General features: G+C 54.4%; 1 protein-coding gene across 1 annotated transcript in view; it reads left to right on the top strand.

The window, feature by feature from the left end:
- ITGA2 (integrin, alpha 2 (CD49B, alpha 2 subunit of VLA-2 receptor)) overlaps nucleotides 1-11,170 on the top strand; it is a 54,373-nt gene that overhangs the window by 36,595 nt on the left and 6,608 nt on the right. The window contains exons 18-26 of the mRNA XM_014542273.1: nucleotides 921-1,031; nucleotides 1,580-1,662; nucleotides 2,921-3,062; nucleotides 4,095-4,187; nucleotides 4,985-5,061; nucleotides 5,140-5,223; nucleotides 7,789-7,888; nucleotides 8,919-9,029; nucleotides 10,118-10,228. Coding sequence (XP_014397759.1) covers nucleotides 921-1,031; nucleotides 1,580-1,662; nucleotides 2,921-3,062; nucleotides 4,095-4,187; nucleotides 4,985-5,061; nucleotides 5,140-5,223; nucleotides 7,789-7,888; nucleotides 8,919-9,029; nucleotides 10,118-10,228 — 912 coding nt within the window. The remainder of the gene's footprint in view (nucleotides 1-920; nucleotides 1,032-1,579; nucleotides 1,663-2,920; nucleotides 3,063-4,094; nucleotides 4,188-4,984; nucleotides 5,062-5,139; nucleotides 5,224-7,788; nucleotides 7,889-8,918; nucleotides 9,030-10,117; nucleotides 10,229-11,170) is intronic.

The raw sequence follows: 11,170 nt of genomic DNA, 5'->3' as shown, positions 1-11,170 counted from the left end.
TAAGTGCCTGTGGGCACCGCCAGTCCCCTTCCCTGCACACCAGCAGAGAGGGTGCTGGGTGGTGGCGGCTTCCTGACTGCGAGAGGCCAGGCACCTCACCTGAGCCAGGAGAGAGGGCTCCTGCTGTGGGCTGGGCCGGAAGTCGGGGGCTGGGTTGGAAGTCGGGGGCTGGGCCAGCGGGAAGTTGGAGCTGGGCCAGCGGGAAGTCGGGCCGGGGGAAGTCGGGGGCTGGTTCGGATGTGGACGTGGGCAGCGCCTTTGTCTGGCTTCGCAGAGCAGAGTGAGGCTCCAACTAAGGAAGCTCTTGTCCATCGCCCTGACAGCCAGCCTGTCCCTTCCCTTCAAGGCCATAGTGTCCCTTCCAGGGGCCTGATTGGGACACCAAGGACCCCAGGTCTCAGCTGTAGGGACTGAAAAGACAGCCAGCAAGCCGAGGGCCGGGACTGACACAGGTCGTTAGAGCATTACAACTGGATATATTGCCAGCCGGCGTGGCTCCGTGGTTGAGTGTCGACCTATGAACCAGGAGGTCAGGGTTCATTCCCTCCGGGTCAGGGCACAGGCCCGATCCCCAGTGTGGGGCGTGCAGGAGGCAGCCGATCCATGATTCCCATCATTGATGCTTCTCTCTCTCCCCCTTTCTCTCTGAAAGCAATAAAAGTATATATTTTTAAAAACTGGGCATCTCACCTAAATACTTACCATTCCTTAGTGCACACAATGAGGTTCCTGGGCAGCTTAACCAAGAACTGCTGCTCCTGATTTTCACTGAGCCCCTGACTTTAGTTTCTTAGTGGAGAGGCAAAGGCCAGATTAGAGCAGAAGAGAAGACGCCAGAGCCTTCATCTAGACAACACTGTGGCCTGTTTCTGCTTTAACGCTTCCCTTGCTAATATACGGACTCTGTGTGTTGTGTGTAGGAGCCCTCAGATGTTGTCAATGCCCTGAGTCTCCTCGTGAACATCAGCCTGGCCCACCCCGGCACCAGCCCCGCCCTGGAGGCCTACTCGGAGACGGCCAAGGTCTTCAATGTGAGTGGGGTTGGCCCTCCTGGCATCCAGACCCGCTAGCAGGTTCACCGTGGCTGCTGTGGGAAAGACGCTTAGCACATGGCCTTTAACCTGTTCATTCTCTAAATGAAATACCGTGACTGCGTGCACAGGTCACATGTAAGATCCACGCAGCCCGAGCTTTCGTCTTCCTCGTTCACTGTGCTAGGCCCACCCGGCCCATGAGCGGTGCCGCCCTCCGCAGGGCCCACGGGTGTTTGTGGGAGAAATAAGTAACAACACAGCAAACTCCGTGTGCTCACTGCCCACTTAATAGAATGTTACCCCAACCTGTGACTCCCCTGTACACTCCCACCCCCACACTCCTCTTGCTCCCCCCGCCAGGCACCCCCTTGAGCTTTGCCTTTATCACTGCTTCCCTCTCCGATGTTGCTAAGCATGTATATAGTCGAGAAGCGTGGCTTAGTTTGGGCTGGTTCTGAGCGCCATGTAGACGGAATGACGCTGTGTGTGTTCGTCCACATTGACTCTCCTAAGTGCCAGCGTCTGGGCTTGCTTTCCTCCTGTAGATCCCGTTCCACAAAGACTGTGGGGACGACGGTGTGTGCATCTCCGACCTGGTGCTTGAGGTCCGCCAGCTGCCAGCTGCTCAGTAAGTTTCACTGTAAAGCTCCGTGTGGCTCAGTGGGTTGGGCATTGTGCTGTGCACCCAAAGGTGGCGGGTTCGATTCACGATCAGGCACATACCTAGGTTGAGGGTTCAATCCCTGATCTGAGCACTTACAGGAGGCAACCAATTGAGGTTTCTCTCTCACATTAATGTTTCTTTCTCTCCCTCTCTCTTGCTCTTCCTTCCTCTCTCTAAAATAAAAAAATAATGTAAAGCCTAGTGTAAAATCTATATAATAAAAGCCTAAGTGACCATTACGGCGGAACGACCAGAACGACCGGTCGCTATGATGTGCACTGACCACCAGGGGGCAGATGCTCAACGCAGGAGCTTCCCCTTGGTGGTCAGTGCGCTCCCACAGGGGGAGCTCTGCTCAGCCAGAAGCCAGGCTCATAGCTGGCGAGCGCAGCGGCGGTGGCGGGAGTCTCTCCCGTCTCCATGGCAGCGCTAAGGAGCATCAAGCTGAGTGGTAAGGAGCAGTGAGAAGTAAGGAGCAAGGGGTCCCAGACTGTGAGGGGACCCCCCACCCCAGTGCACAAATTTCATGCACCGGGCCTCTAGTATAGAAATAAAAGACACGTTTGATTGTTATTCACCAGGGGGCAGATGCTCAACGCAGGAGCTTCCCCTTGGTGGTCAGTGCGCTCCCACAGGGGGAGCTCCGCTCAGCCAGAAGCCGGGCTCACAGCTGGCGAGCGCAGCGGCGGTGGCGGGAGCCTCTCCCGTCTCCATGGCAGCGCTAAGGAGCAGCAAGCTGAGTGGTCAGGAGCAGTGAGAAGTAAGGAGCGAGGGGTCCCAGACTGTGAGGGGACCCCCCACCCCAGTGCACAAATTTCGTGCACCGGGCCTCTAGTATAGAAATAAAAGACACATTTGATTGTTATTCAAGTGAATGTTTATGGAGATAGTTTCTACAAAAGAAATATCTATAACTAATAAAGACCTCTAAAATCTGAATTTCACTTTCTGCCATTCGTACGGGTGTCAGACAGTAAGAACAATACAACCACTTGTATTTGGGTGGTTCCTTCCCCCGACTTGTACTAAAGGCAACAAAGAAGAAAGCCCAATAGCACTTACTTATCATTTTGCAATGAAGACAGTTTCTTACTGAGCAATTTTCTCAGTATTCGAAGTGAATCTGAAGAGTTTATTTTTGAAATGAGTGAAGTGTTTGAATACTGACCCCTTTCCCCCCCTTAATGACTTTCTTTTTCCTTTTTTCTCCTTTTTTTAATAGAGAACAACCCTTTATTGTCAGCAACCAAAACAAGCGGTTAACCTTTTCCGTGACACTGAGAAACAAAAGGGAGAGCGCGTACAACACTGGGCTCCGTGTGGATTTCTCAGAAAACCTGTTTTTTGCTTCCTGGTCCATGCCGGTAAGGGGTGCCGGCTCCACGGGGGGCTCACTCCTCAGTCACGCCTCCCCTCAGCTCGATCCCCGAGGTCTGTGCTCCGTGTTGTGAGGGGAACTTTAACCAAGAGGGCCACCCTCAGGCCTGACTGCGCGGCTCCCAATGAGTTAAACCCCGTGAGCACGTTGCCTGGCTCCGCGTCCGGGCCGGGCCGGCCTCGCAGGCGGCTCAGTTTTTCCTTTGCCCTGAGACTTGCCGCGGGGCCAGATCCTCGGCCCCCGTGAGCTCAGATGCTCCGAGCTGCACTTGCTCCGAGAGCTCAGTCCCGCAGCTGGGCCCCGGCGGGCGGCTGCCAGGGGACGCATTCCGGCGAGGTCAGTTAGTCGTGTCGGCTTGATGACTATCCCAGGGGCGCACTTGACCGCGAATGCCCCCGTCCCCTCGGCCACCTCGCAGGGAACAGGAGGGGGAAAAGCTAAGATTTTCCAAACCAGCTGCCTGTGATGAGAGAATGTGGACCCGTCCCATCCAGCTCAAGGCAATGCGAACTTCACAGACGTAGCGTCCTAAACCATTCTGACTTCAGTGTTTAACTTCCCTGTGCAAAATGACAGCTCATTCTAAAGAGGAAAACTAAAAAACAGTCTTGAAATTATTTAAAGAATATTAATAAACACCAACATACAATTTTGTTTTCTTCTCATGAAACTACAAACTTCAACTACATTAAGAGAAAGATACGTATTTAAGACAGCATTCCATATGGGATTGCAATTATTTTGTGCTTATGAAATATAAGAGCGAATAAATCAATTCTGGGGGGAAATTCAAGTATCTGGCCTCTCTCCTATGGCTGTTGCGTGTCCTGCTTAGCAACGAAAATAGCACCTTGGCCGCCTGGAGAAGACAGGATGCCAAGTCCTGGGGACAGTAGGTCACTGTAGTGTGCACCAGCCTTGGCGCTGAAGTGCCCGTGCGCTGTGCGACATTCAGCATGGCCGTGCCTGCACACACACGGCGCATACTAATTGCTCATGTTTCCTTGGTCTCGTTCAGGTGGACGGGACGGAAGTGACGTGCCAGGTGGCTGCCTCTCAGAAGTCCGTGGCCTGTGATATAGGCTACCCCGCGCTGAAGCCAGAACAGCAGGTACCAGCTGCGTTTCAGCCTGAAATCCACACCAGCCCCCTCAGCTCCCGTCTAATCCACCCACAGGCTGCCCTCCTCACGTGTCACCTTTCATGGGCATCACAGCACCGCTGCCTGCCTGTTCAGAGGACGCGTTTAGAATCTGAATGTTCTCTTTAAGTTACTAATAGAAGTGAGCCCTCGCTGGTTTGGCTCAGTGGATAGAGTGTCCATGCTGAAGGGTCCCAGGTTTGATTCCGGTCAAGAGCACGTACCTCGGTTGCAGGCTCGATCCTGGGGACCTGCAGGAGGCAACCAAGTGATGTGTCTCTCTCATCACTGATGTTTCTCTCTCTCTCTCCCTCTCCCTTCCTCTCAGAAATCAAGAAATGTATATATTTTAAAAAGTAAGATTTCCCCCACACGGTGCATCCCAAAAAGCACACACGCGATGGGAAATTCTTTGTTTCTGAACGCGTTGACCGACGGTCGGTCTAAGTGCGCTACCCGGGGCCCTGGCGGTCACGTGTTAACCCCCGAGGAGCACGCTTCGCGTCAGCACAGAGCTTCCAAACCCAGACAGGCGTGTGCTGGCGGGAGGGCTGGCCTGTGTCACTGAGGGTTGAGCCCGTCTGATTCTGAAGGCCAGGCAGCTGTGCCACGCGGACCAGTAACCACACGTCCTACACGTTTGGGAGCTCGCGGTGCATGCATTCGGAATCCAACCGGAGGGCGTCCACTCTCTGGGGAAACTTTTTTTTCGTGTTGGGCCTGAGTACGGAGCATCGTGCACTGACAGATTTTAATTTTGTACGTAGGTGACGTTTACGATTAACTTCGACTTCAATCTTCAAAACCTTCAGAATCGGGCATCTGTCAGTTTCCAGGCCTCAAGGTAAAACATAACAAAGTCGTGCATGGATAGCTTTTCTGATATTTCCCTTCAAGTAATTTCCTAATGCTGGTTCCACAGCGAGAGTGAGGAAGCAAACGAGGCAGACAATGCGGCCAACTTCACCCTCCGCCTGCTGTACGACGCGGAAATCCACATCACCAGGTAGGCGGGCGTGGCCGCGGGGCACTGCCGTCACTGGTTTATGGCACGTGTGACTCCAAAACCCTCCGGATGCTCATCCTTTTTGTTTTTTGTAATATTTTTAGTGATTTCAGAGAGGGAGGGAGAGGGAGAGAGAGATAAGAAACATCAATGATGGGAGAGAATCATCAATCGGCTGCCTCCTGCACGCCCCACACTGTGGATCGAGCCCGCAATCCGGGCCTGTGCCGTGACTGGGAATTGAACCGTGACCTCCTGGTTCATAGGTGGACGCTCAGCCACGGAGCCAGGCCGGCCAAACTAAATGCTTTTTCTTAATACAGCCTTTTTATGGCTCCGCCCGCCCACCACGGCCAGTGTTTTCAGACATGTTACCATGAAATGAACGTAAGATTGAGGGGCACTTCACTACCATCTCAGCTGTATGTTTGATGGGAAGATGGACTCTGAGATATTCGGATGTCCTTTAAGAAATACCATTTGGTTTAAAAAGCTCATAGGAAAAATGATGAGTAAAGCTAGAGTGGTTCTCCGTCCTACCACCCCGCTCGATCCCTGGATGGCTTTGTTCTTTAAAAGAAGGACATTGAATGCACCTGGACAGGCATGCAAACGGTCAAGAGAGAGACACACGGAAAATGAGATCACCCCCCACCTCCTCTGCTCGTCCCATAGACGACGATGAAGGGACTGTTTTAGAATCCCTTCCGGACACGGGGTGTGCTTTCCTACAGGACGTGAGCATCGCACACACGCACACGCACACACACGCACACGCACACACACACACACACGCACATGCACACACACATACACACACATGCACATGGACGCACACGTATGCACATGGACGCACACGCAGACACACACACATGCACACGCACGCAGAGACACACACACACACTATTTACAAACACAATGCTAACACTTGGCTGAGCCTTGCTTGCTATGTGATCCTAGAAAATTCCTGTCAGGACATCCACTCTAACCTGTCCTGTTCCTGGCTGGGGTGTAACTTATGTCACCAATTTAACAGCAATGACATATTTGGACGTTTTGCTTTTTTTTTGCTGGTTTGTTTAATCATCACAAGCAATGCTGGGGGGAAAACATGTTTAAACAAACACCTTTTTGGTGAAAAAAAGTCCTTTCCAATCATGGCGTGTGAGCCTTAGCCACCGCTTGGATGCTGTATAAATGCGCAGCTGTATTGTGCGAATGTGATGGGTGGGAATGGGTGATAGCAGAATTATTTCTAACAGGTTCCCCGGCATAGCTAACTGCTAATGTACATACACTGACCCACACGTAGGTGACGTAAGGAACGCCGAGGTCACAGATGGCCAGGGGCTGGGTCTCTAAATGCACAAGCAGGACGCGTTAACCAGCTCAGACGCCGCTGCCTCGGCCCCCGGAGGCCTGGAGGCGGGGGCTTCCCGAGCTCAGGGCCAGGCTCCTGTTCCGCCTTCTCAGCTTCCCGTCCCCCTGCAGCCACAGGTCCGGCTCCCTCACAGACAGAACCTGGACGCTCGCCATGTCTATTTAAGTCTCCCTCCGACGGACTTCCCTTTTGAGAATTTGGGGGGAAAATGTTTTTCTAAAGGAGGCATGAAAAAAGAGGAGAAAGGCAGTATTTTCAGTACAGAAATCCAAAAACAATGGCAGCAAATGTCTGCTATAATTTTTTAGGACATATAATCAGCGTCCTATAATTAGGGTAGATGACCTGGTGGGAATACATGTTGCTTCCCAGTCTCCTACCCTCTCCCTGCCCCCGCCCCAGCGAAGCCACCCTGGTCGGAGTCCAGCCCCAGCCCCGGAAGTGAGGAGGACGGGGTGTAGCACTCCACTCCAGTCTGGCCGGGCTGTTGGGGTTCCCTGGACGTGGTCAGGGCCGCACTGCGAACCCCAAGGGGCCGTCCCCAGCAGGTGATCACATCTGGCAGAACCTCTGGGTCAGCCTCTGAAGGTGTTCTCTGCTCTCATGATGGACACAGGCTGACCGACCCAGTTTGGACCGAAAGCACAGAGTGGTCTCAGAACCGGAGACAGAGGGGCGGGGGAGAGGAGACAGACGCAGGTCCTGGCTCGCGGGCGCCGGGGACTGAATGCGCCGGACGGAGCTCCGGCCGAGCTCATCGCTGTGCTCAGCCACACCCCGTGGGAGACCCTCCGGCCCATCAGTCACTCATCCCTCACCGAGGACAAGTGTCTATTGAGCGACACACAGTCCGCATAGCCCGATCTCCACAGGGCGCCACTCCCAGCCCTGAAGCGATGCGCTGGTGCTCACGTCAGAAACGGTACCACCGGTGATCGCGCAGCACAGAGATTCCCGCAGGAAGATCTCTGAGGGATGTGCTTTGAAAGGGATTTGCTCCGGCCTCAGGCTTGACCACTGGCCCGTGGCCCATCAGGAGCGTTTGTTTTCATTTAGCTTTTTGTCCCTAAACGTAAACGCTTTTGCCTGTCACCTGAGCCAGAAGATACGTAAGTAAGAGTAGCACGAAGCTTCAAGAAGAACAGCAGCACTCACCTGTCTGCTTCACCAACATCCCCCGACAGGTCGACCAACATCAACTTTTACGAAGTCTCGGATGGGCATGTTCCTTCCACGGTGCGCACCTTCGATGACATCGGCCCCAAATTCGCCTTCTCCGTTAAGGTTGGTGAGCCTGCCCCGAAGGCAGGCATCGGAGGGAGGAGGAGCAGGAGAAGTTGAGATGTGCTAGTGGCTCTCACACTTGAGTGGACATCAGGTCGCCCGGGGGACTTGTTAGAATGTGATCACGGGGCTCTGTCCTCAGAGCTTCCGGTCTAGGGTGGGTCTGAAACTATATTTCTAGCAAGTTCCCTCCCAGGTCACGGAATGCTGCTGGTCCAGCTGCCACCCCTGAGAGTCACTGAGATGACCCCGGGGGTGGGGAGTTAAACACGGGGTACTGTGCTTGGTTGTGTGTCCTGGGTGCAGGCTAAGGGGTGTATTTCGAAAGAAACTTTTCAACATTAATCAACAGAAAGTTGATATAACGGCTTGGTGCGGGCGGAGTCTCTGGGACGGCATTCGCGTGCCTTCTATCGGAGGAGCTCACCGTCTGTGTACAACTGTTTTGTAGTCATGCTGGGCAGTATCTAAGAAATATGTGTAAGTCCCGTTCTGTGGTCGGCTGGTATGAGCAGTTATTAATCTAAAGGTTATTGTCAGTTGCATAAAGAGAAATTAACTTGCTAAAGCAGCTATTTTACCCTGTAACCATGCAGAAACCATGGAAGTAAGAAAGCTCACCCTCCACCCTGAGTCTGTGCAGTTTTCTTTGGTTCATCTCTGACTAGCCCGTTGCATGGCTGCAGCCCTGCAGTTTGGTGATTCCTAAAAAAAGTCTTTCGAAGAGCCTTGTTTGTGATGCAGGTGCTGGGATGCAGGAGTACGCGTGGCATTCGGCCACGGCCACCTTAACGAGACGTTGAGTCCGTTAGTAGTCACAGCAGAACAGCACGCGTGGGGAGCGTCGTCAGCGTCGGCCTGTGGGTCCCGTGCCTTAGCCGCGCTGACCATTTAATCCCAGAGCAGGGACGAGGGTGTTATTCCTGTGGGTCTTACGACGTTTACCTCCGGGAGGGCGTGCGCACCGGCCATGTGACCGGCGCCCCGCCTGTGAGGACAGATGTGAAACCGTGTCCTTCCGTCCCCATAGGTGACCACCGGCAGCATCCCCGTGAGCATGGCGTCCGTCCGCATCCGCATCCCCCAGCTCACCACCGACAAGAACCCGCTCCTGTACCTGACGGGCGTGCACACGAGCCAGGTGAGGGCGGCCCGAGTGCCAGAGCGACGTGTGCCCTCGGGGTGGGCCCCGCCGGGTGGGTGGCCCCGCCTGACAGGTGTGGACGGAGACTGAGAAGGTGCCCTCTCCTCCTAACGTCCATCTCGTATCAGCAGCGGGTGCTGTGGTGAGAAAGCGAATGTCAGTGTGGACGGCAGAGGCTATTCCTGAGGCCCCTCCTGGGCAGGGGGGTCCCCCCGCAGCGCCCTGTCCGCAGAGGTCTGCTGGCCGGGGGTGGGCGGTCGAGCCCCCACAGGAGGCAGGTTGCCCACAGGCTGTTGTTAGCGGCTGCCCTGCACCCTGTCAGCCTGGCCGTGTCCTGCTCCGCTCTGGCTGCTGAGGTCTGTCCCTGCGTCGCGGTCTGAGGAAGGCGATGCCCAGGCCCTGGGCACTTGAGTGGCGTCTCTGTGGCTCCGGCCGCAGCACCTGCTCGTCTTCAAGGCCCAGTGGTCCTCACAGCCGGGCTGAGAGTGCGACTCTGACCGACATGGCCAGCGCCAGCTAGCGCACCCTGATGTCACTCGGGGTGCGCAGGGGACGACAGGAAATGCAAACCCTAAAATGCTCCACAGCAGAGAGCCCTGCGTTACATCACTCAGGCTATTCTTTGTGTGTTTTTTAAATATATTTTTATTGATTTCAGAGAGGAAGGGAGAGGGAGAGAGAGATAGAAACATCAATGATGAGAAAGAATCATGGATCAGCTGCCTCCTGCATACCCTCTACTGGGGATCAAGCCCACAACCTGGACATGTGCCCTGACCGGGAATGGAACCCTGACCTCCTGGTTCATGGGTCGGTGCTCAACCACTGAGCCACGCCGGCCGGGCAACTCCGTCTGTTGTTGTTGCGAATTTGTCTCCTCGCAGGTGGGAGCCAGCAGCCCCACCGAGTCAGGCAGGACCATGTGAGCTCGGGGTGACGTTAGTGAGGCTGAGAAGTGGGCCCAGGTGGGCAGTGAGGCCAGCCTGCCCGTCCCCCCAGCCCCGACCTGTGACAGTAGGAGCCTCACAGGCTGAGGGACCCCAAAAACCGCGTGGCCTCCTAGACTGACGCGCTGCCCCCTGCAGGCCGGCGACATCAGCTGCAGTGCCGACGTGGACCCGCTGAAACTGAAAATAGGACAGACGCCGGCTTCTGTGTCTTTCAAGAGCGAGAATTTCAGGCACCTCAAAGACCTGGTGAGGACGGGCTCGTGCGGGCAGTTCCCTCGGGGAGTCCTTGTCGGAGTCGCCTGGAAATGAAGCACTTCCCCCCCCAACCCCACCCCGACCCCTGACCCCTGCCCTCGAATGTCATAGGTTTCCCCTGTGCCTTTCTCAGCCCGGATGAATCAAGGGGTCGAAACGCACACCCAAGTCAAGATGAAGTTGTTTATGGGGTGATGGGGGTGGACAGGGAGGGAGGAGGGAGCAGTGGCTCCCTGTTTCCATGGTTCCAGTGTAATCACAGCAACACGTGGTTGACGTCTGATAGCTGAACATTCCCAGTGGAAGCTCGTCTCAGGGTTTGCCGACACGCTAGCCCCTCGGTGTGTCCTCCCTTTCGTGAAAACGGTTTGATTGTGTCAAAGTGACGGTTGCTACGTGGGAACAACATAAACCGAACATGACGACTCAGAAAACCACAGAGAAACGGCAGTTCTCGGAAGTAGAGCAGCTGAGCACTCGTGTGATGAACAGCCGCCTCCACGCCCTCAGCGTTAGTGCACACGTGGACATGTGTGTGCGCTGCTACGTGCATGTCCTAGGCCAGTGATGGCGAACCTTTTGAACTCGGCGTGTCAGCATTTTGAAAAACCCTAACTTAACTCTGGTGCCGTGTCACATAGAGAAATTTTTTGATATTTGCAACCATAGTAAAACAAAGACTTATATTTTTGATATTTATTTTATATATTTAAATGCCATTTAACAAAGAAAAATCAACCAAAAAAATGAGTTCGCGTGTCACCTCTGACACGCGTGTCATAGGTTCGCCATCACTGTCATAGGCCATGTGACTGTCACAGGCTTTTTAAAGCAGACCATGTTTTAGGGCAGCTTTAGGTTCCCAGCAAAGCTGAGTGGAACGTACAGATTCTCCCGTGCACCCCCGGCCCCCACATCGGCACGGCTTCCCCG

This window comes from Myotis brandtii, unplaced genomic scaffold (assembly GCF_000412655.1).
Source record: "Myotis brandtii unplaced genomic scaffold, ASM41265v1 scaffold295, whole genome shotgun sequence".
In the NCBI taxonomy this organism is placed as follows: domain Eukaryota; kingdom Metazoa; phylum Chordata; class Mammalia; order Chiroptera; family Vespertilionidae; genus Myotis; species Myotis brandtii.
The sequence above is the reverse complement of the archived record's forward strand: the minus strand, read 5'-3'. Positions and strand labels throughout refer to the sequence as shown.